The sequence below is a fragment of the Camelina sativa genome, chromosome 7, assembly GCF_000633955.1.
Source record: "Camelina sativa cultivar DH55 chromosome 7, Cs, whole genome shotgun sequence".
Lineage (NCBI taxonomy): Eukaryota > Viridiplantae > Streptophyta > Magnoliopsida > Brassicales > Brassicaceae > Camelina > Camelina sativa.
The window spans coordinates 31,876,244-31,899,014 of NC_025691.1; the positions used below are offsets into that span (position 1 = coordinate 31,876,244).

The following is a 22,771-nucleotide window of genomic DNA, read 5'->3' on the forward strand; positions in this document are numbered from 1 at the left end:
AACAACGTAGTGAAAAAAAAAAAGAGAGAAAAAAGACTAATGTGTGTGATACACTTAACCATGATTGGTACTTAAAAATCCATTAATCTATGTTTTAAGAAAATGATAGTGTTCAATTATAGTGTTTCCCGGAAACAAACCGTGATTTGCGGAGGTTACAACGTCAATTAGTTCAACATGGCTTTATTTAAGGCAAAAGACTATAAATTCAAATAGTGAGACTATACAGATAATAAAATTATTCAAAATTAAGTGGATTGGTTTAAAAATCATAACATGGTACCAAAAAAATATATTTAAATATATTTATATACGAAATAATCACAATTTTTCACAAATCACAACTCATTGCTAACCAGCTCATAAGCTAAAAAAGACAACTCATATCTCCACTCTTTTGACAAAAACAGAACACCAAACATTAAACCCTTCATAACACACAAATCTCACCATCCAACGAAAAAAAAGAAGATGTCTCTACTTCTTATTCTTCTTCTTCTTGTCCGATTCATTACTCCATCTTCACAGTCTTCGATCCGAAACCTCCTCGAAGCTCGTGGTTTACCAGGTGGTTTGTTTCCAGACAACGTGGAGAGTTATAGTCTAGATGAGAAGACAGGGGAGCTCGAAGTTCAGCTACAGAATCCTTGTTTCGCTCGGTTCGAAAACAGAGTTTTCTTTGATAGTGTGATTAAAGCAAACCTAAGCTATGGTGGGCTTGTTGGACTTAAAGGTTTGAAACAAGAAGAGCTTTTCCTTTGGTTACCAGTAAAAGGCATTGCAGTGAATGATCCTTCTTCTGGACTTGTTCTATTCGATATCGGTGTTGCTCATAAACAAATATCTCGTTCTCTTTTTGAAGATCCTCCTGTTTGTTACCCTCCTGGTGAGTTATTGGTTTTCTCAAAACGTTGTCATGTTTTATGGTAAGTGCTTTATTAATTTATTGATAGAAACTCATACTAAAGTCCATTGAATCATATTTTTGTTTGTAGGATCTATAATGGAGAAGTTAGAGAAAAGCAAGATGGATATTCAGCTAAAGAGATGAACGAGTTTTTTTCTTTGGGGGTGTGTAAGATTCAAAACTCAAAAATTGTCTCTTGAAACTTGAACAAAAAATGTGTTTTTGTTTTTTTTAATTTCTTTTACCTTTTTCTTTGGGGTTGTTTGTGGAAATGTGGAAAGTGTCGGGAAATATGTGTAAAATCTGGAAGGAAAGGAGGAAAATTTTGGAACTTTGTATAAACTATGGGGTCTATAAAGTAATCAATTTTGTCACTTGTCATTTTTTTTTTCTTTATATGGAGGGAATATAGAGTACTTTAGTTGTTTATTATACTTTGCTTTAATTTTGGAAAATGATGTTTTTGCATTTTAATCATTATCGTCTAGCATAATCATTGACATGAAATTACGCTTTGAATGGAAGCTGCATTTTATACCAAACAGGCGAACACAGCTGTTAACCTAAAAGACAACAGACTTATAATGACAAAATTCTAGATATTACAATAAGTGTTCAAAACTTTCATTAACTTTAAAATCGAGTGGATACTTTAGGTAGAATTAATATTTCCTTCGTATCAAAATGTATAAATGATGTTTAACGTCATCCCACAATGATTAATCTTTTTCTGAACTTTTAACTTTTTAATTCTACGTAAAACATAATTTATTATCTGTCTAAACATAATCCAACAAATAATAAAACAATGTATACAATGCAAATGGTCATAAAAAATTGTATTAAAAATAAGAATTTCAGTGAATTATTTTTTGTTTTTTCCAAAAATGTATCCAGATCAGAACCATATATCATTTAAACTAGGATACTACATTTTTCTTTCTTTTTTTGGAATGAAATTAAATTAAGTTTTGAATCTTATATATTTTTTTCATTCCTCTTATTTCAATAGATTTACAATACGTTGTACTGTAAATATGTTAGTTATGTGCTATTGTTAGTAACATCTTTGGAATTCTCGGTGTTGAATGCCACATTGTATCATTTGATCAAATTTCTAAAGTCAACATGATTTCACCAATTTTTTTTTAACTCTATGGTTAATTTTAGAATCTATATAATTTTAAAATTCTTAAATGAGAAAATGGTAGTTGAAATTAGATAACCTAATATTTGTTTTCTCTCTAAAAAAAACTTTAAAATTAAAAATAAATGTTTGAATAGACTTCCAATCTATAGGATAAATATTTATAAAAAATAACAAATTTTGCTTTAGATAATCGAAATAATCAATGAGCTTGAGAATTGTGTCAGCTTATAAGTCCTTACCACAACGATTATGTTTACTTTGTGGTTAGGCGAATCATCTTGTTACAAATTAAAAACAGTGAAGAAGTCTAATAGTTTCCTAACGAAAAGAAGATTGAAAAAAAAAAAAAAACTGAGGTCATAGAAGACTAACACTTTGGGTTAAAGGAGCAAATTGGTTAAGTTAACGTTGAAAATATTAGGATCTTGCTTTGATTAACACTATTGTTGGTGCGGGAATTGGCACCCCCCGACATACCGGTCTAAACTTATAAGAAAACCGATTGCCTAATCGGGAATTCATCTTGGGATTGGACTCGGCCTTTGAACAAAGGTCCAAAAGGACAGATAGGCCCAGCCCGAAATCGAATAGCCGACCTCCCGAATCGTCTCCAGACCGACCTGAAGAAAAGAAGGAACTTTCCTAATTACAATTCGATTGATTAGGAAAGTGAACATAAATTGTAATATATGAAAACATATAAAAGGGGATACCTCCTTCCTTGTAAACCATCCAGCAATTAATACAATATTCTGAGTTTTCATTGTTTTTGAGCGAAACCCTAACTTCTTCCTCAAGAAATCTCAATTGTTCCTTGTCTTTAGCTTAGATCCAATTTCTTAGAGAAAAAGCTTTATTGAATTTGTTTCCCCTTTAAAACAAATTCATTGTATGAAACCCAGTTTCTACAACTTTGTTTTAAATCGAATTTGAATTTCTATTGGTTTTTCTCGTTGATCAAAGAAATTGTGATTTGTGATATATAAAGAGTGGTTTAGCTCCATCCACAACGAAAATAAACAAAAGTAAACTAAGGATAATATAGACAATACACATATGAAAAATGTGTTAACATGATAAGACTTTTTTAAAAAGTGTCTTAGCATGGAAATATCCCTCAAATTAATTATGTTAAGTATAACATATATCTCAAATTTTTAGTAAATTTGTATAACAAATATTTTTCAATTTAAATTATTCTTTTACATATGTATATATATATATATACTAAAGTTTAATTATAAAATAATATTATTACCAAAAATAAAGAAAATAAATTTCTAAAAAATAATTAAAATTGGTAGTATTTTTGAAACATATAATATTTTTGACAATAAAACTTGAAAATGTGGTATTTGATTTAGTGGTATGTTAACTTATTTTTAAAAAAAATATTTATTAATATTTTACACACATTAGAAAATAAATATTTTTTCACTACCCAAAAAAAAGAAAATAAATATTTTTTTATTAATTATATTGTATAACTAAAAAATAAATTAATGATCTAGACTCGTTTTTAAGGAATGGTGTCTCTGTGACACAGTGTTAACCCAACACCTTCTCTCTCGTTTGGTTCATCTCTGAATGATCCAATTTTATAGCTGCGTGATCCTCAAATCGGATCAATTTTATTGAGTTTGAAGCGATTGGATCGGAGATTACAATGTGCGATCGTCCGTTAGGGTTTTTGGCGATTTGGGTTTTGCTCCTCGGAAGCTTGATCGGAGCTGCGAATAGCTCCATTCACGAGTACAAGAACGAAAAATTCACTGTAAAATTCAATGCCCACTTCTTCCATGGCGGTAGCGAAGGTCTCTACGCTTCCAAATTTCAAGATCTAAATGCTTCTTCTCCTGATGATGATAAGCCTTTTAAAGGCAAGTCCTTTATTAGGTCAGTTTCACTCCTTCATCACTCTGGATTTTGAATAAGGGACTTAGCTTCTTTGATATATATGTAACACTAAGTTTGTGCTTTTCTTGGTTTGTTTTTAGGTTTGATGATGTAACCTTTGTGAGGACAAAGGAATCTGCTAGTAAACAGAACGCAATGCAGTCAACAGCTGGGTTGGTTGAAGCTATAATACTTGAGGTGAAAGACCGTGATAGGATTGGGGGAGCTTTTCTCAAATCCGATGCAATTTGTTGCACGCCAGATCTTGCTGATACTGGATCTTGTAGTCTAGGGGAAGTTATTATCAACAGAAGTTCTAATGATCTTGAGTGGCCAAGACAGATCAAGACCTTTTTTAAAGGGAATAAGACAGAAGTTAATATGTCCCCTGAGACTGTTTTTATCAATAAGACTGGGATGTACTATCTTTATTTCATGATATGTGATCCGGAGTTGGATGGCACTAAAATCAGAGGAAGAACAGTTTGGAAGAACCCTGATGGTTATTTACCGGGAAAGGTAGCTCCTTTGATGAAAGTTTTTGGCTTCATGTCGTTAGCTTATCTTTTGCTTGGCCTAGTTTGGTTTGTGCGGTTTGTTCAGTTTTGGAAGGATATAATTCAGTTGCATTATCATATCACTTTGGTTATTGCTCTTGGCATGTGTGAAATGGCTGTTCGATACTTTGAATATGCTAATTTCAACTCTACTGGGATGAGGCCTATGGACGTTACCCTGTGGGCGGTGACCTTTTCGTCCATCAAAAAGACGCTTTCTAGGCTTCTGCTTCTGGTTGTCTCTATGGGTTATGGGGTAGTTAAGCCTACCCTTGGTGGCATAACCTCGAGGGTGCTTCTTCTTGGAGTCATATATTTTGTCGCAACAGAGGCTCTTGAGTTGGTTGAGCATTTGGGAAACATCAATGACTTTTCAGGAAAGACCATGATATTTTTGGTGATTCCTGTGGCATTACTGGATGCTTGCTTTATTCTGTGGATTTTCTCATCGCTGGCAAGAACACTTGAGAAACTTCAGGTAAGATACAACACTTATATCAAATTGATTTCTTTATTCATCATTAGCAGATACGAATATTGGATATTCATGTTCTGTCACATTATTATATCCGAAGGATTAATATATACCATAGGTTTTCAAGGGTTTGAACCATGTTATCTTATTTAGATTCCAATCTGTGGCTGCTCATATACAGTAGCTTCGTAAGCCATCTACAACGTTCCAGTTCTTCTTACCTTTTATTCACTGCAGATTAAGAGAAACATGGCCAAGCTTGAGCTTTATAGGAACTTCACCAATGCACTTGCTATCGCTGTTCTGCTGTCTATTGCTTGGATTGGTTTCGAGGTAACAAATCACTACTCTAGTGAGTAGTGACTATCTCTCCTGTATTACTTGAAACCCAGAGTTAGAGGAGTGTAATTGAAATCACATTCTTCTCTGTCTCTGTATCAGCTATACTTCAATGGAACTGACCCTCTAATCGAACTCTGGCGAATGGCGTGGATCATTCCAGCTTTTTGGAACTTACTCTCTTATGGTCTGTTAGTTGTCATATGCATCCTTTGGGCTCCATCCAATAATCCTACAAGGTTTTAAGACTTTCCATTAATATTTACTCAAATGTCTTGGACTTCAATGTTCCCAATGGCTCTTATTTCGTCTTCACCGAGAGACTACATTTTGCACTCAGCTTATGTCTAATTAATTTCAAACTTGCAGGTACTCATACTTAGCGGAAGCAGGGGACGAGTTTGAAGAGGAAGGTGTCTCATTGACGGGTAGTGGAGTGAAGAGTACAGAAGATGTTGAAAGGAATGAACTTCTATTTGGGCTTCCAGATGATGTTGAAGAGGGAAAACGCGAGTAAGCTCCAGGTAGCAAGCATTAGACAGTCTATACCTCGCCGAGTAGTTTTTAGTGTATGTCTTGCATTCCCGGTATGTCAACTTTATGTAAAAATCTTATCCTTTGTACCTGAGTAGGTTGTTTTCTGACCTTTAAGGACTTATTTACTCAGATCAAAGTTCTTGTAGTCTTATTTGTTTACGGTTATTAAAAGTTCCATTGAGGATCTTCGGCTATATAGATAGTTACAAATTGCCCATTTCTAGAGCGTCAAAGGATATTTTATTACATTAGAGACTTTATATATTCGCCTAGACCAGGAATTTGTTGATCACTATCGTAGGCCGTAGCTGTACAGAAAAAAGGAACTGTTCTAACAATGTTAACACAAGCTGTTGAGAATGATCTTGAGAATGGACTTGGATTCAGACACTCCCCGTTCAAACATCTCCATGCTTTAGATATCTTGTGGAAAACATGTGTTCTTGCTTCATCAACAGTTGATCCCTTGTACTCGTTCAGGTGTTAAGATCGAAACTGTCATTCCCTATTCAAACATTTTAAAAACACACAAAAAAAAAAACAACCACCGGCCGATATGAGCAATTAATACTGATTTTTTGAACACCTGAACCATTTAACCGATCTAATTCACCATTTTCTAAAATCGGGCATTTAGAGGCTCATGAGTGCCTAGACCGCGGCCGCCTAGGCCAATTTTTTTGTACCTTGTGAATATATTGAGAACATACGAAAATTGCTGATGTTATTTCTCAGACAGATACAATTACATGTGGTTGGATCATTCCATCTTGGATACATTCTAATCTCTATTATAACAACAACATACTTCTTTGACGCACATGCCATCAGAATAACGAGCTTTTTTACAATACACAGTGCAACCTACGCTCCATGGCGAAGAACACGCTGGTGCAGTGAAGCAATCCCCATTCTTTAGAATTTCATGACCTAATTGTTAATAAAAAATCAGTACACCAATATATGAATATTCATTTTCAAAAGACAAAGTCATGTTCATAATTAAAAAATGGGTTAAGAGAAGACGCCAAGTCATACAAAATTAAATTTATAAAATGGAAATATGATTCTTTGGTCTGATTTGTCTGTTCGTTTTGTATTAAATGTTATTCTTTTAAAAAAAGATAAATAAGAAAGGGAAAAAAGAATGAAAGTTGTATAAAAGAGAGTAAAAGAGAGGATGAAAACATTACACCAAAAAAAAAAAAGAGAGGATGAAAACAGAAAAATAAACATAGGTAATTTAAAAAGTTTGGGTCAAAATTAGTAAATTACTATAGTAAAACCTCTATAAACTTATAATTCGGAACTAAAATATTTTACTAATTTATAGAGGTACTGATTTAGCAAATAAATTAATAGCAAGATTTGTCTAATTTCATATTTTTCTTTGGAAAAATCTATTTAAAAATAATATATTTTTGTTACAATCAATATTCCATTAGAAATTACAAGAAAAAAATTATCATGTCTTGAAACAAAAATGCAGTTATAATATTATAAATGAATTCTAGCAAGAATAAATAAAGTAAGAAAGAAAAAAACAACGCAAAAATCATATTTCACTGTATATTTAAAATAAATTATTTTCTTATTTTTACCGAATTGTATCAAATGTTACACTAATTCAAGTTGGGACAAAAAATTTTTTTAGTTAATTCATAGTGAATACTACTTTAATCAAGTATTAATTTATGAAAAAAAACTTAATGTAAAATAGTTGGTATAGCCTTTACCTATTGGGTCTGCATGTCCGCTCCAAATAGGGGCTTCGGCGCTAGCAGTTTTTGTTTGACAACGAACATAAGATACGACGAAAATGATAGTGAAAACAAATGCCACTATATATTTTATGGTGATAGCCATAATTTTTATTTTCTGGTAATGAGCTCTTCGTTACTTATGAGTATATATAATAAATTAATAACACAAATATACGTAACTGGTATTTTTTTTGGTCAATGGTATTTTTTTTTATTGATTTGTAGTCAAAAGAAACTAATTTATTTCTATATATAATGATATCTTATATAATATGGTAATGTCATTTTTTTACTTTGCGGATGCGACATTTGGTGTTCTATTTTTACGACACATGTACTTTACATTAATTTGAAGTTTGATTTTTTAAATTTATTTACTTAGAAAAGTATTTATTTCTTTTATCTTCTTCTACCAAATTTTTAATTATTTTGGATATGTATTATCCCCTGTATATTAAAATGGAAGCACTCTATAAAAAAAGCTAATGTGTTAGTGTCATCGTTAGAGAGCTATATGTATTTTTTAGCAAAATATCCTTAAATTTTCTATTTAATAACATTAATATGCTATTATATTTTCAAATAAAACAATTAACTGAATAAAATTAGATATATCATCATTTTCACACAAATTTAATTATTACATATTAAAACTAATTAAATAATTGCATACTATTTAAACACAGAATTTCACTAAAATATATTTACAAATATACAAGTCAAAGTTATATTTATTTCTTAAAATCAATATAAATATTGATTTCTTAAAATCAATATAAATATAAAATATATGTTCTATATTTTATAAACTTAAAATCAATATAAGTAAAATATTCTAAAAAGGCTATAAAACGTATGAATTAATATAAAGTTTATAAAATATAGAACATATAACTTATTAATGAAATCATATTCCCAATAAATATAGATTTATATATATTCATAAATAAATATAAAAATGACAACAAATTAGGAGATATCGTGATGTGTGATTATTTATATATATCTAAGTATGTAAACTAATTAATCTCAAAATTTAGTGTGATTATTAATTAAAATTTGAAATATTGATTACCGAATTGAAATATACGATCTAATTGTATATTCATTTTTGTTCTATTAAAAAGGAATGAGACATAAACCTTATCATTATAAATAAATTTAGTACTAAAAAACTTATAATATATTTAAAATGAGTGATTATTAGATTATGTAAAACTGTTATAGTTACTCGATAACAATAAATATGAAACTGATCTTTATAACATACAAAAATATATATTGCCATAAATTGTAATATTTTATAAATATTGTCTTTACCATGTTTACATATTTTACGGGGAAATATTATTTTCCACGAATATTTTTATTTTGGAAATTCATTAATTTTTTCATAATAGTTTTTTTTGGTAATAATCCATCATTTATAGAAATTAACAAACCGACAAACTCAAAAAATTTAAATAGCCTAATCAAAAATATTAAATCAATAAAAAATAATAAAATCTTAGCTCGAAACTCGAAAGGGATGAACTTCTATAATTGAGCAAACACGAGTAAACTTTTTTACATTAGAGACTTGAGATATTTGTCTAGACCGAGAAGTCGTTGATCATCATCATAGTTGTACTTATACATCAAAGGAACTGTTCTTGCAATATTGAGACAAGCTTTTGAGAATGATCTTGAGAATGGACTTGGATTCAGACACTCCATGTTCAAACATTTCCATGCTTTAGATATCTTGTGGAAAACATGTGTTCTCGCTTCATCAACAGTTGATCCCTCGTACTCGTTCATGTAACACTCTATGTATGATCCATCAGCTCCATCTTGGTTCTCATCCTGTTATAACAAACAAAACGATGTACAAGATTTAAGTTTCAGATTGTCTCTCCAGTCCATTAGTATCATTAGTTTAGTACGTATAACCTTGGCACTTCCGAGATCATCCCAGAGCCTGAGGATTGTAGCTGCAGACGATACAATCCTCGGGTTGCTCTCAATTAGTTCAACTTTCTCTCTTGTGAGTTCTTCTCCCAACAAGAAGTAGACATGGAGCATCACTAAATGAACACCTGAACTCACAACCCCATTCTTCATATACTCTTCAGTATTCGGTAAGTAGCCTGAATTAAACCACTTTGCTTCTATCAAGAATGCTTTACACAAACTTGCCCACTGAGAAACAAAGATATCATACTGTTAATAAGGTTTGAACCAGTAGAGCTATATAATATGATACAAACAAATCTATACACATGATGATGTTTTGAATGATAATTACCGATTTTCGAAGAGAGTCTGTTGGGTTCCAGCCATGTGATTTGCAGATCTTCATGCTAATCTCCATTGTGATCATATCTAGAGCCTCAAAGCAAACCTTCATGTATCTCGGTAGCTTCTCAAGCCCCTTGTGATCCCATCTAGACAAATATTTTCATCTATCATTAATTTACATAGTTAAAATAAGTATTAATGGGAATAAACATAACATATCGAGTGTAGTTTATATGTATGTACCTCTCAACAACTTGTGTGAAGATGATTAGTTCTTCTAGCTTTCCATAAACATCGAAAATGTCATCTTTAACGTAAACAAGCGATATTGGTTTGGTAAGATCAAGCCTTTGTTCGGTTAATGTTGGATCTTGAAGAATTTCCCTGGACCATGTGTACCATTTTAATGGCTGATTTCTTATCTTCCTCAGCTCTTTTTCTAAACCAAGCTCTCTCCACCATCTGAAAAAAGTAGAAAAATGTTCTCTCGAATTCACATATATTTGACATAAATAACATTGATCTACAGGGCGTAGCTTGATGAAATTACTTTGATATTTGAGACATTTCTTCATGAACAAGGGACTTCAACAAAATGGACTTAATCTCAGCCACTCCCAATATAGATTGAAACCACTCTTTATTTTCTTGACCCGCAATTTTGATCATGCTTATGAACCTGTTAGACGTTAATCTTCTTAAGGTTTTGTGGCGAGGCTGCGCCAAAGTACTCATCATAACTCGCTCTTGATGACTTTTTCGACATGAGCAAAGTTCATTAAGGCGGTCAAACATAAATTCTTTCACTCCATCATGTGTTTCTTCGTCTTCTAGAAAGATCTCAAAAGCTTCATACAATAGAACCTTCACGTCAACTTTTGGGTCGTCTTCGAGTCTACCCTTCTTGTTAAGGATGTTTTCGAAAATACCTAAATGTTTTAAAAAACATCATGACTTGAAAATACACATATATAACGTGAGCAATTTAGTAAGTACATATATGTGTACGTTTTGTATCACGTACTTTCTTGAACATAGTGACCATCTTGTCTCAGCACTCTAAAGCAAAGTGCGAGCTCATGAATATCACAGGCATAGAAATGGGTGCATTCTTTGTAAATTATGTGAAGGTTTTGATCGATCTCGAGTCTAAAATGGAGCACAATGCCTAAACCTTGATTGGCATTGGTCATCTCCAAGCTCTCAAATGGATCATCTCGGTTTGAAACTTGTATGTTCTTCACGTTCTTGAGATTTAAGTTTTGCACATTTTCCTACAAGAACAGAAAAAACCACTTTATTTTGAAAAATAGTGTGACATTTGCAAAGCAACTAAAAGACATAATATATTTGTAGATACTATGGATTTCTTGTGATCAAATTACTTCAAACGGCTAGAAGCCGGAGAGTAGATATAGGTTGACAGCGTTCTTCTAGCGGTATTTCGAGATTAGAGATGTTGGAGAATTGCTTGGATTTGTAGAAGCAAAACAAGAAAGTGAATTTATTGTGGGAGCTATTAAGGCCATGAATGATGTATGAAATTATGCTTCTTATGCAAAGAGTTAATCATTAATTTGCCTAGCTAGAGCTATATATAAATTAAATTGGAGGATATATGAGAGTTCAATGAAAACTACCCGAATGGAATTTTGGAGTCACAGATTCTAAATTTTCTGCATTTTTAGGCCATACCTCTAAAGCTGACAAATACTATGAGATATTTTTTTGTATGATGGAACTATGAGCGTTTCTTGGCCACAATGATTCTTAAGGCCTTACTAAAGGACCACTAAACAATAACGTGACCTTACGAAATATCGTGTTTGGAGTCAGTTGATATATTATCTCAGCCCCAAAACGCCAAATCAAAAAGGGGTCAGCACTGGTTTAGGCACACTGTCACAGTACGGTCGAAACCAATGGTAGTGAGTTAGTGATCAATCGTGGTCTTCATCAAGATATTCATGAACTTAGAAATAAATTATATGGCTCTACCTATGTCACGAAAGTGTTCTTTATCTTTTTGGTCAAGCAGTTTGAGAGAGCTTCAGAATTAAACATACTTGTGCTAAAACAATTTTAGGATAGATGACTTATTGGAAAGTAATTTACAATAGTGCGCGAGTGAAGACAAAACATGGAAAAAAACACGTAATGATTTGTACCGTCGATAAACAAGTTTTAAAGATCTCTGAAAGTAGTGAACCCACCACTAGAGGATGGTGTGGAACCAACGGCCCGAGATTCAAGTTCAACTGGTGGAAACTCAGGCTGCTGTAATTCAAAAAGTGGATGCAGTACATTCAGTGACACGTGCAAGACAAAGTAAATGCAGAGGAATTAGGCTGGTCTACAATATCTCCGGGTAAATCAAGATGGTTTGGAGATTAAACTGGTGTAACAAAGATTTAGGTTATCAATTTCATTTTTTTCTAATTTACGTAGGTATCGTGACAAAAAACTAATGCATGTGTATTTGTAGGGGTGTCAAGTTGGGTAAACCAACCCATACCAACCCATAACCATAGAGATTTGCTATATAATTTTTTTTTTTTTAATGGGCTTCCAAAATTGGGCAAAAGCCTTGGACATTACATAGAAAGAACAGTTACAAAAAAGGAAAGAGGGATCGGAACTTGCTGATGGCCAGAGAGCAAAGACTCCGACACTAGCACCAGCGAAAGCAAAATCCACGGTTTTGTGGCAACAAGTAACACCATTGAATTGGAAAACATTGCCGGAAGCTTTCAGTCTCCAACTCTATTGCCGAACCGATGAAACACCAAACCCGCTACAGATTTCCTGGAATGCACAGAGCTCCAACTTACCGGTTCTACTATATCGGTCCCAGATTTCCTGGAATGCAACCCAACACATGAGTTCTAACACCGCTCCTCCACTTGTGCCGTTATGAGTCAAACCATTTATCTAATGTAAACCGTTAATTTGTTTTTGTTAATTTAGAGATACAAATTATTTATATTAACATTAAAATATCAGCAGGGGTTACCTATAAAACCCAAAAATTGTTAAACACAACACTAGGGTTGGGCATAAAAACCGTACCCGAATACCCAACCCGGAACCCGACCCAAAAAACCGGGTTCGGATTGGGTACGGGTTTGCCTATAAAACTTTGTTGGGTTCTATTTTCTAATACTCGTGGATTCGGGTTAGGGTCGGGTAATACCGGTACCCGTTTGGGTACCCATTAAACCCGAAAGCATAAACATATTTATAATATTTATCATTAATATAATGCAATTATCTCAAAATATGACTATAATTTTGAATATTTCATTTAGTTTTATACCTAAATATAAAAAATAATCAAAATATCTAAAATATTTTGTCACATAAGTCAAAATTTAACTAAATTTATTGAAATTTAATTAACTTTAATTATATTTTTCGGGTACCCGGTAGTTCGAGTACTAATCGGGTTCTAAAATTTATAGCCCAAACCGATTCGAACCCGGTAGTACCCAAACCGAACCGAACCCATATATCTAAAAATACCCAATGGGTTCTATTTTTCTAAACCCGTTTACCCGAACCCGAACGGATAATACCCAAACCCGAACGGGTTACCCAAATGCCCAGCCCTACACAACACATTCACCAAATGGACCACGTATAACTGTGTAAACGTATTAAACCGTCTAATATTCATTGTGTTGTATTTTCGATTTCATTTTAGATTTTTGTTGTAAAAATAAATTATTCCCTCAGCAGTGTTGAGAACATATGAAAAATGTATTAAAAAATAAAATAAAAACAGGTGTGAATTTTATTTATTTTGCTTTAGTCCTTTTGTATATTGAGAACATAATAAAAGTGTTGATGTTATGTTTCAAGTGATACAATTACATTTGGTTGGATTGTTTCACCTAAGACGCATTATCAATATGGTGATAACAACAACATTTTGGTCCATGACATTGGGCAAAAGCATAATGAGATGTTTTACAATACACAATGCAACCAATGGAATATTGGCCTGGGGCAAAACACGCTGGTGTTATAAAGCAATCTCCATACTTCGACGGATCATGACCTATATATTAATAAAAATCAGTACATTAATATGGATGTTCATTTTCAAAAGGAAAAAAATCCTATTAATAATTGAAAAATGGGGTATAAGACCACACAAAATGAAGTATACAAAAATGAAAGTTTTCTATATATATAGAATTTACCTGGTGTGGATACCGTTCCGTACATGCCTGGGGCTGGGGGACTAGCAATTGTTGCATGACAATCAACATAAGATATAATAAAAATGATACTGAAAACAAATGCGGTTAGCGTTTTTGTAGTAATAGCCATTTTTTTGTTGGTCAATGAGTTCTTTTTTACTTAGATTAATTTTATATAATAGTCCAAATATACGCAAATGGTAACTTTCCTGGTCAAAGTTGTAAATAACTTATGATACCCATGATCTTTCATTAAATTTCCTAACAAAATTATAGTCAAAGAAAATAACTGATTCATTCAATTTATTAATTGTAGTCAAAACAAAATACATACAATTTTCAATCTAATTATGTATGTATAATCTAATCTATTTAAGCTGTTGACAAATATATTTTTTTGGTCAACCATACATTCATTAAAATAAAACTAGGGAGGAATAGAGTTTTTAATTATGTTTGTTTTATGTATTCTGTGTTTTTAAAACCTCACAAATATAAACTATTTATGGTTGAAGCTCCTTTGACCTAATGGTTGACCAATGATTAATTAATGTTTTCACATCAAGATGTCTCAAGTTCAAGTATCAATAATCTGATTTATTAACAATTTTGCAGATTAATAGAAGCAAGTTTACAAGAGATTTCTAGTAATGCGCAATTAGCCGTTCACCGTGATTCTACGTACAGAAGGAAGTGTCATCACTCGTAGATCATTTAGAAGAGAAGATGTTTGTCGTGAATCTAATAGAGTGGAAATCCATAGTAAAATCGTCTTTATAACAGTTCTTATCATTTGTAATAAATAATAAATTCAAATGTCAAAAAAAATCTAAATTTTACATGTATTTTATTACTAATTACATATATTTACTTTATAAACTAATTATACAAATATAAAACATGATTATGTAATTTCTAATATGTATAACGCGGGTGTATATTGTGATAAAAATATGCTCGATGTGTATGTGTTATATAAATATAAGTAAACAAATTTGTTACATATATAATTAAAATGTTAATTCATTATTGTGTTAATTCAGCCGCCCAAATTTTTTTTAGATAAATGATTTAATTGGTAATACTAATACATAACAAAATAGTTAAAAATGATACAAAGTAGCGGAACGAGATAATAATAGAAAAGGTTATAAATATATACTGAAACACAATAGACTTACCAAATAGACCGCATAGACTATAGCGCATGTGTACACGTATTAGACCATCTAATATTTTCAGTATGTTGAATTTCGATTATTTTAATTGATTTTGTTGAAATGCAAAACAAAAAAATAAAATCTCTCAGGTAGATACATTTAGTTGGATTATTTCATTTTGGACGAATTCTTAATTTAATTATAACAACCACATAATTCATTGATGCATAAGCCATCAGAATAACGGGCTTCTTGACAAAACACAGTGCAACCTAGGCTGCTCCATGAGGTAAGACATGCTTGTGTTTCGAAGCAATTCCCATTCTTTGGAGTTCCGCGACCTATTTATTAATAAAATATGGGTTATAAGAATACACCAATTCATAAAAAAATTAAATATATAAAAATGGTATTATGAGTCTTCGGTCTGATTTATTTGCCCATTTTGTATTAAATTTTATAATTGTAAATAAAGATAAATAAGAAAGCAACCAAAGAGTGGAAGTTGTGTCTTTAAGTGAAACTAGAGGGAACGAGGATGTAAACAGAAAAATTAACATAGGTCATTCAAAAAGGTTTTGGGTCAAAATTTCTATAGTAAAACCTCTATAGATCTATAATATTTTATTACTTCATCATTTATTAGTTTTTACTTTATAGCTAGACTTGCCTAATTTTGTATTCTTTTAACAAATAAGTTTTCCATTATAATCAATATCTATAAATAATTAAAAGTAAGAGCGCAATATAACACAAAAAATATTGATGCACTAAAAATACCAGAAATGGCTTCTATTAAAAAGTAATGCAAATTAAAAAAAACACAAACAACAGTTGAGTCATATTTCTAAATAATTTCTTACATATATATATATATATAATTTTATACAACTACTAATTTCTATCATTGATGAGATCGTATATTTAAATCTATTTTTTTAGAAATACTAATTTTATCATTTTTATTGACCTAATTTAAGACTCAAGTAAAATTATTAATTTATAGTGATATTAGTTTACCTATCGGGTATGTAGGACCATCACTGGTAGTAACGGTAGTTATTGTATGACAATGAGCAAAAGATATGATGAAAAAAAATACAATTAGAGTTTTTATAGTGATAGTCATTTATTTTGTATTCTTATTTTCTTTTGTTAACGAGGGCTTCTTTACTTATGTTGATTATATATAATAACACAAATACTGTAAATTGTATTTTTCTGGTCAAAGTTGGAAAATAATATATCTTTCAGTTTATTTATTTTTATAGATCTATAGTCAAAAGACATTAATGCATTTCTTTATAGAAATATATTCAAAAATGCATTTTAATTTGTTTTTTTACCTAATTATGTTGAACATTGGTAATATGATATTTATTGTTTTATACATAGTTATATATTTGTTTTTTTATATATATTTACAATTTTGTATTATAATCAGGAAAATTTGAGAAATGGCATATAACTTAATTTCAAAAATATCATGGCCCTAAAGTCGTTTCAAAAATGCCATTAATTATGTCGTCTTTGATTTCAATTTGGGGAAACTTGAACGAAGGTCAGCCTATGGAAGGGAGACGCTCTCATAACACAAATGCTTGGGAATCGAATGAACGGTTGAAAACTACTGAAGAGAAGGAAAAAGAACGACCGTAAAAGACGCAAGGCTTTGTTGTTTTGCAACCAAACAGGCAAACACTAGTTATAAAATAACTCTATCGCTGCGATTTGTAACCAGTAATGGCAAAGAAAGAAAACCAAGAAGCTCGTCATGTTACATGTCTCGTTCACTTTCTCACTGACTTTTCAAACTCGTGTAACACAGAGCGACCCATTACTAACATCCCTACAGGTTACTCATCTACTTCCCATATATGTTTTGATTTGCTAATGAATCTTTGCCGAAACTAGAAATTTTACTATTATGTGTTGGATGTCTTCCTCTCTATCTCTCACTCAGATTTTGTTTATTTCTAGAGAGACAACAAGAGGCGTTTTCCTTAATCTTCTACATTGTTAATCTTGGATAATATTCTCTTACAACATTACAACTCTTTTATACTAATACATCAACCTTAACCTAATTACTATAGCTAACCCACTAAACCCTTTTTCACATCTTTCAGCATTTAATCTCTAAGATGCAATCAGTTTCGGCATAGGAAGGAAATGTAAAAATGTTTAATGATTTCACATATGCAGATACAAAATGATGCAGCTTTTGACATTTAGTATATAATTACTAATTGTTCTATTTCTGACGAACTACTTGCATAACAAAAAAATACAAATAAAAATTGCAGAAAATTTAAACAAACGAACATGTCTTGTTGATTATATATTCTCAGCTGCAAACAGAGATAGAGATAAAATATCTATTGCCATTAGTAAAAGCAAGCTCTGCTGCAAGTACAAAAACCAACCACGATTCCGGTACGTTGGAGCCTTGGAGGCAGGTTCCTCATCGTTTGATCCTTTCATATATACTCAAACTTCAAGTCGAAGAGGGCAAACGTGACTAAATTTCAGGTAGCAAGCATTAGATAGTATTTATATATTTAAAAACTGTTGATGTTATTTCTCAGGTAGATAAAATTACATTTGGTTATATTATGTTTCTCTGGACACATTCTTATCATCATTATAACAACAACAAGAATTTCCGAAATAACACGTGCCATGGCTATAATGGATTTCATTACAAAACACAAGGCAACCTAGTTGCTGTGAGGAATGACACGCCATTAATTCGACGCAATACCTATTCTCCGTAATTTCATTACCTATTTGTTATTACAAAAGAGAACACCAATATGAATATTCATTTTGGGAAGGACAAAATCATGTTCATAACTAGAAAATGGGTCATACAAATACACCAATGAGCAATTCATACAAAAGATAAAAATTTACAACAGGAATTTGTTTGCTCATTTTGTATTAAATAATGTTAAAATTGTCAATAAACATAAATACGAAAGGAAACAAAGATTTTTTTTTTTCAAGTGAAATGAGAGTGAAGGAAGATGCAAATAAAAAAAAATTGAAATATGTCATTTATAAAGTCTAGCTCAAAATTACTAAATGGTTGGTATAGTTTACCTATTGCGTATCCACCGCTATTTGGGGCACTAGCAGTAATTATTTGACAATGAACATTAGATACGATGAAAATGATTGTGAAAACAAATGGGATTAGACTTGTTATGGTGAGAGCCATTTGTTTTATATTGTTTTTTTTTTGTGTTTGTTAATGAGCTCCTCTTTACATAGGTTTGATTATATATAATAACACAAATATACATAAATGGTAATTTTCCTGGTCAAAGTGTGAAACTATTATAATCATTCTGACAAAAAAAAAAAGATTAAAAGTCTAAAGAAATTAAATTATTTCTTTATATATTTATATTAAAGAGAAAATACATTGAGAGGGGATATTCAACCGATATTTTTGAAGATTCTAGAGTATTCTTAAAATCACTTGTTATTCTATTGATGATTTTTAAAAATCTATTAGAATTTTATGTTATTAAATATATTGTTATTCAAAATATCACAACTTTTAAAAAATTAAGATTTTGAATGATTCTATAAGATTTTTCTTTGTTTTCTAGTTAAAAAATACCATCTCAAAATCATACCTGAGGTAAAATTTTAAAAGACTTAAAAAAAAATGAAAGTTTACGATACCTCTAAAGCCAAAAATTATCAGACGATCACCAGCCTCCTTCTCAACCAGTGAATCTGAAGCTTTGTGTCTTCCTGTGAATCAGATCACCACCATCTATGTTCAGTAAGCTCTCTCTCTTATCCCTCTTAATTTAAATCTCCATCGAACTCAGCTTGTCAATTTCTGGAATTGCATTTGCTAGCGGAATCACCGAAAATTCTTTAGCCTTGTGGTATCAGCTATCTTTTTGGTAAGACTGTGTTGATCTTTCACGACTTCCTGAAAAAATCTATGTCGTGAAATGTTGTGAATAATTCTTCCTTTGGTTAATGAAACAAAGAGTGAGTTCTTAACAAGTTTGGTGTAAATTACAGCTAATTATGCAATGGTCAACTGGGATTTTTGTGCTGGTACTATGTTAACTCCGAAGAAACCAGTTCAATGCTCAAAGACATGCCAAAACTTTCTTCCATTAGTTATGCGGTTTAACCGAATCAAATTTTCTCTATCAAGGAATCAGTACAGGTGACTACATATGAATATATATATGTTGTTACGTTCTTAAAAGATGCAAATGTTCTTAATATTTTTAAGACCACAAAAAAAATATATTTGAGATGTAAAAATATGTTAAAATTACCTAAAAGTTTTACAATCAAATCTCATAGAATCACATTTCATTTCCTTTTAAAAAAAATAAAAACTCTAAAACAATGAAATCCCCTAAAACCTCACCTAAATCTTCCAAAATCCTAAAAGATTAAAATCCTACCAAATCTTTTTAAATCTAAGTAGAATACCCCCTCTGAATGTTTTTGATATTCACCTAATTATGTTTGAACACACGGGTAATATCATATTAATAGTTTTATACATAGTTATATATATTATGTAATTAATTTTATATTTATTTATAATTAAATATTAAGTTGGGAATAAGAAATAACATTGAGATATCTTTTCAAAAATGTCACTAGCCTAAAATCTTTTTTTTAAATGCACCTAATTATTTGGTATTTGCCAATTTTACCATTACTAACAAGTCTTCAATTTTTCTATTTGAGGGAACTCGAACGAAGGTCTATGGACGAAGATACTCTCAAGTCTGAAGACACGAATGCTTCGGGATCAAATGAACGGTTGGAAAGGATTGAAGAGAAGGAGAAAGGACGATGATATCAAAAACGCTTGGCTTTGTTGCGGTGCCTTCCTATTCTGCTCTTTAGCTTTTGGTCCGGAGTCAATTAATTAGCCACTCAACAATATCATTACTATTATACCCTATTCGTCTGCTGGGTGGAATCAAGGAATGCTAATAGGGAGCAAAAGCTTGGCTTCCTTCCCCTCAAAGGCATCAAAGATTTTTTTTTTTCTATGTTCTTATATTTTTCTGTTAACTTTGATCCATCTTATTCCTCAAGATTCATGTCTGTCTCTTCAAAATTTATGTTCTTATTAGTTTTGCATTAATTTTTTCCAAGATCTACAACATGTGAAACCGTATTGGACGGTCTAATTAATATTCATTATGTTGTATTTCGATTTCATTCTAGATTTTGTTCAAATGTGCAAAACAAAAAATAGAATCAAACTTTAACTTAAAACCGTATTTTTTTTGTTTTGCATTTGAAAAAAAAAAACTTAAATGCAATAAAAAAATACACATAAGGTGTATTAGACTGTCCAATACTTTTTCACATGTTGTAGATCTTTTACTTTGCTTTAGTTTTTTATTGAGAACATATGAAAAGTGCATGTTGATTTGATGTCATAAAAAAAACAAAAAGTGTCGATGGTATTTTTTAAGCAGATACTTCATTGGGATGATAACAACAACATCGTTCTCCTGCAATGCAAACAGCATAAGCATACTGGTTGTTATGACAATACACAATGCAACCTACGCTTCCCCCTTTCGATGCACACGCTTTTAATCTGATGCAATACTCAGGCTTCTTCTCGTATACACGATCTAGTCATTAATAAAAATTAGTAAACCCATATGAAATGGGGTGTAAGAAATAAGAATAGACCAATACATACAAAATTAAATACATAAAAATGGAACATAAAATAAAAAGAGGATGCAAAAAAACGCATATGCCGGTATATATAGTTTACCTATTGCGTATTCCGGTATGCTCTTGCCTGGGGCACTAGCAGTTGTGGTATGACAATGAACATAAGATACGATGAAAACGACACTGCAAACCAACGTGATTAGAGTTTTTGTGGTGATAGCCATTTTTTTTTATTCTTATGTTTTTCTCAATGAGTTCTTCTTTACTTAGATTGATTATAAATAATAATACAAATATACGTAACTGGTATTTTTTCCTAGTCAAAGTTGTAAATGAAAAAAAATCTTTCAATTTATTTCTTATAGATTTATATCCAAAAGTATATCTTTATTGAATTGTAGTCAAAGTTGTAAATGAAAAAAAATCTTTCAATTATTTTTTACCTAATTAGGTTTGAACACTGAATATGATATTTATTATTTTATACATAGTTATATATGTTTTTTTTTTTTAAAAATTTTGCTCTATCAATATTTAAACTTTTGTTTTATAATTTGCAAATTTTTAATGATTATATGATCTCTAGGCTTCATTTTAAGTGATGTTTAAAGTTTTTACATACATATTAAAAAAACATAAATTTCTCATTTAATTTATCTCATTTAATTAAGCTTTTCACGCGAATGGAGTTAAACTACAATTTACCTAGATAGAGCTATAAATTAAATTAAATTGATTGATAATAAAAACTGGCGGAGAATATCTCTTTCTCTCGATGCGTCTTTAGGTTTCCGATTTGGTTTTCGATTGCGGTGAGCTTACGATCTGGCGGATCTCGCCTCGAGATTCTGGGGGTTTTTATTTGGTTTCTCTTATCGGTCTCCTCCTGATTTCGGTATTTTGTTTGCGGATTTGAGGCTTCCTGTGTTGGGAATTTCCGGATCTCCATGGGATTGCCTTGGTGATTTGATGGGAAGACAGGTAGGGGATCGAATCCTCTTTGGCGGATTTCACGGTGGGAATTTTCCCAGGTTTGGGCACATTTTGATCTGCTCTGCTCTGGTTCGATTTCAATGGCGATTTTGGGTTGGGTTTACGGATCCTGGGGCTCAGATGAGGGGATTTGCTTGGACGGATTTTGCTCTGGTTTCCTCTGGTTCGATAATCGTCAATTATTGCCCGGTTTCTGGCCGAATCTTTGGGTCAATTATTGTTGTGATTATCGTCATTATGGTCGATCACGTCGAGGGGGTTGGAATGGGTTATAAAAGGGGCTCTAGAATCGTCTTTGCTTCTCACACTCATCTGTGTTCTTTTGTCTATTCACTTAAACTTTCCTGGTCTGAAACTTGTTGGTTATTGGTTCCTTTATTCTCTGTTTGTCCTTCTTCTCTTCTTCGTACGGATACTATGGCTCAAACCGGGTTATTGGTTTCTCAGAGGTCTTCGGAGAGTTTGTCGGGGTCTACTGGTAAGCTGAAGATTAAGATCCCAAGGTTTGATAACTCGGCACTCATCGAAGGGTATGCAAAGACACTCATTGGTCGATGCATGAACCCTGCGATGCAGGACATGAAGGCTCTTTTGTTTATGCTGCCAAAGATCTGGAAGATTGAAGAGAGGGTTGTGGGTGCGGACCTGGGTATGGGGCGTTTTCAGTTTGATTTTGATCAAGAGGAAGATATTTTGGAGGTTCTGAAGATGGAACCTTACCACTTTGATCATTGGATGCTCTCCCTGGTCAGGTGGGAACCGGTGGTGGACCATAAGTATCCGTACCTCATCAAGTTCTGGGTCCGCATGAT

General features: G+C 31.8%; 3 protein-coding genes across 3 annotated transcripts; 2 read left to right on the plus strand and 1 right to left on the minus strand.

The window, feature by feature from the left end:
- On the plus strand, positions 352-1,288 carry LOC104703758. Its single transcript, XM_010419833.2, has 2 exons — positions 352-886; positions 996-1,288. The coding sequence occupies exons 1-2, from the start codon at positions 472-474 to the stop codon at positions 1,049-1,051; spliced, it is 471 nt and encodes a 156-aa protein (XP_010418135.1). The 5' UTR covers positions 352-471; the 3' UTR covers positions 1,052-1,288.
- LOC104703760 (transmembrane protein 87A-like) lies at positions 3,576-6,057 on the plus strand. Its single transcript, XM_010419834.2, has 5 exons — positions 3,576-3,953; positions 4,055-4,988; positions 5,223-5,318; positions 5,427-5,563; positions 5,694-6,057. The coding sequence occupies exons 1-5, from the start codon at positions 3,724-3,726 to the stop codon at positions 5,839-5,841; spliced, it is 1,545 nt and encodes a 514-aa protein (XP_010418136.1). The 5' UTR covers positions 3,576-3,723; the 3' UTR covers positions 5,842-6,057.
- Positions 9,132-11,558, minus strand: LOC104705165 (S-(+)-linalool synthase, chloroplastic). Its single transcript, XM_019228168.1, has 7 exons — positions 11,290-11,558; positions 10,929-11,178; positions 10,455-10,833; positions 10,148-10,366; positions 9,912-10,050; positions 9,557-9,805; positions 9,132-9,469 (listed from the first exon to the last, which is right to left on the minus strand). The coding sequence occupies exons 2-7, from the start codon at positions 11,095-11,097 to the stop codon at positions 9,191-9,193; spliced, it is 1,434 nt and encodes a 477-aa protein (XP_019083713.1). The 5' UTR covers positions 11,098-11,178; positions 11,290-11,558; the 3' UTR covers positions 9,132-9,190.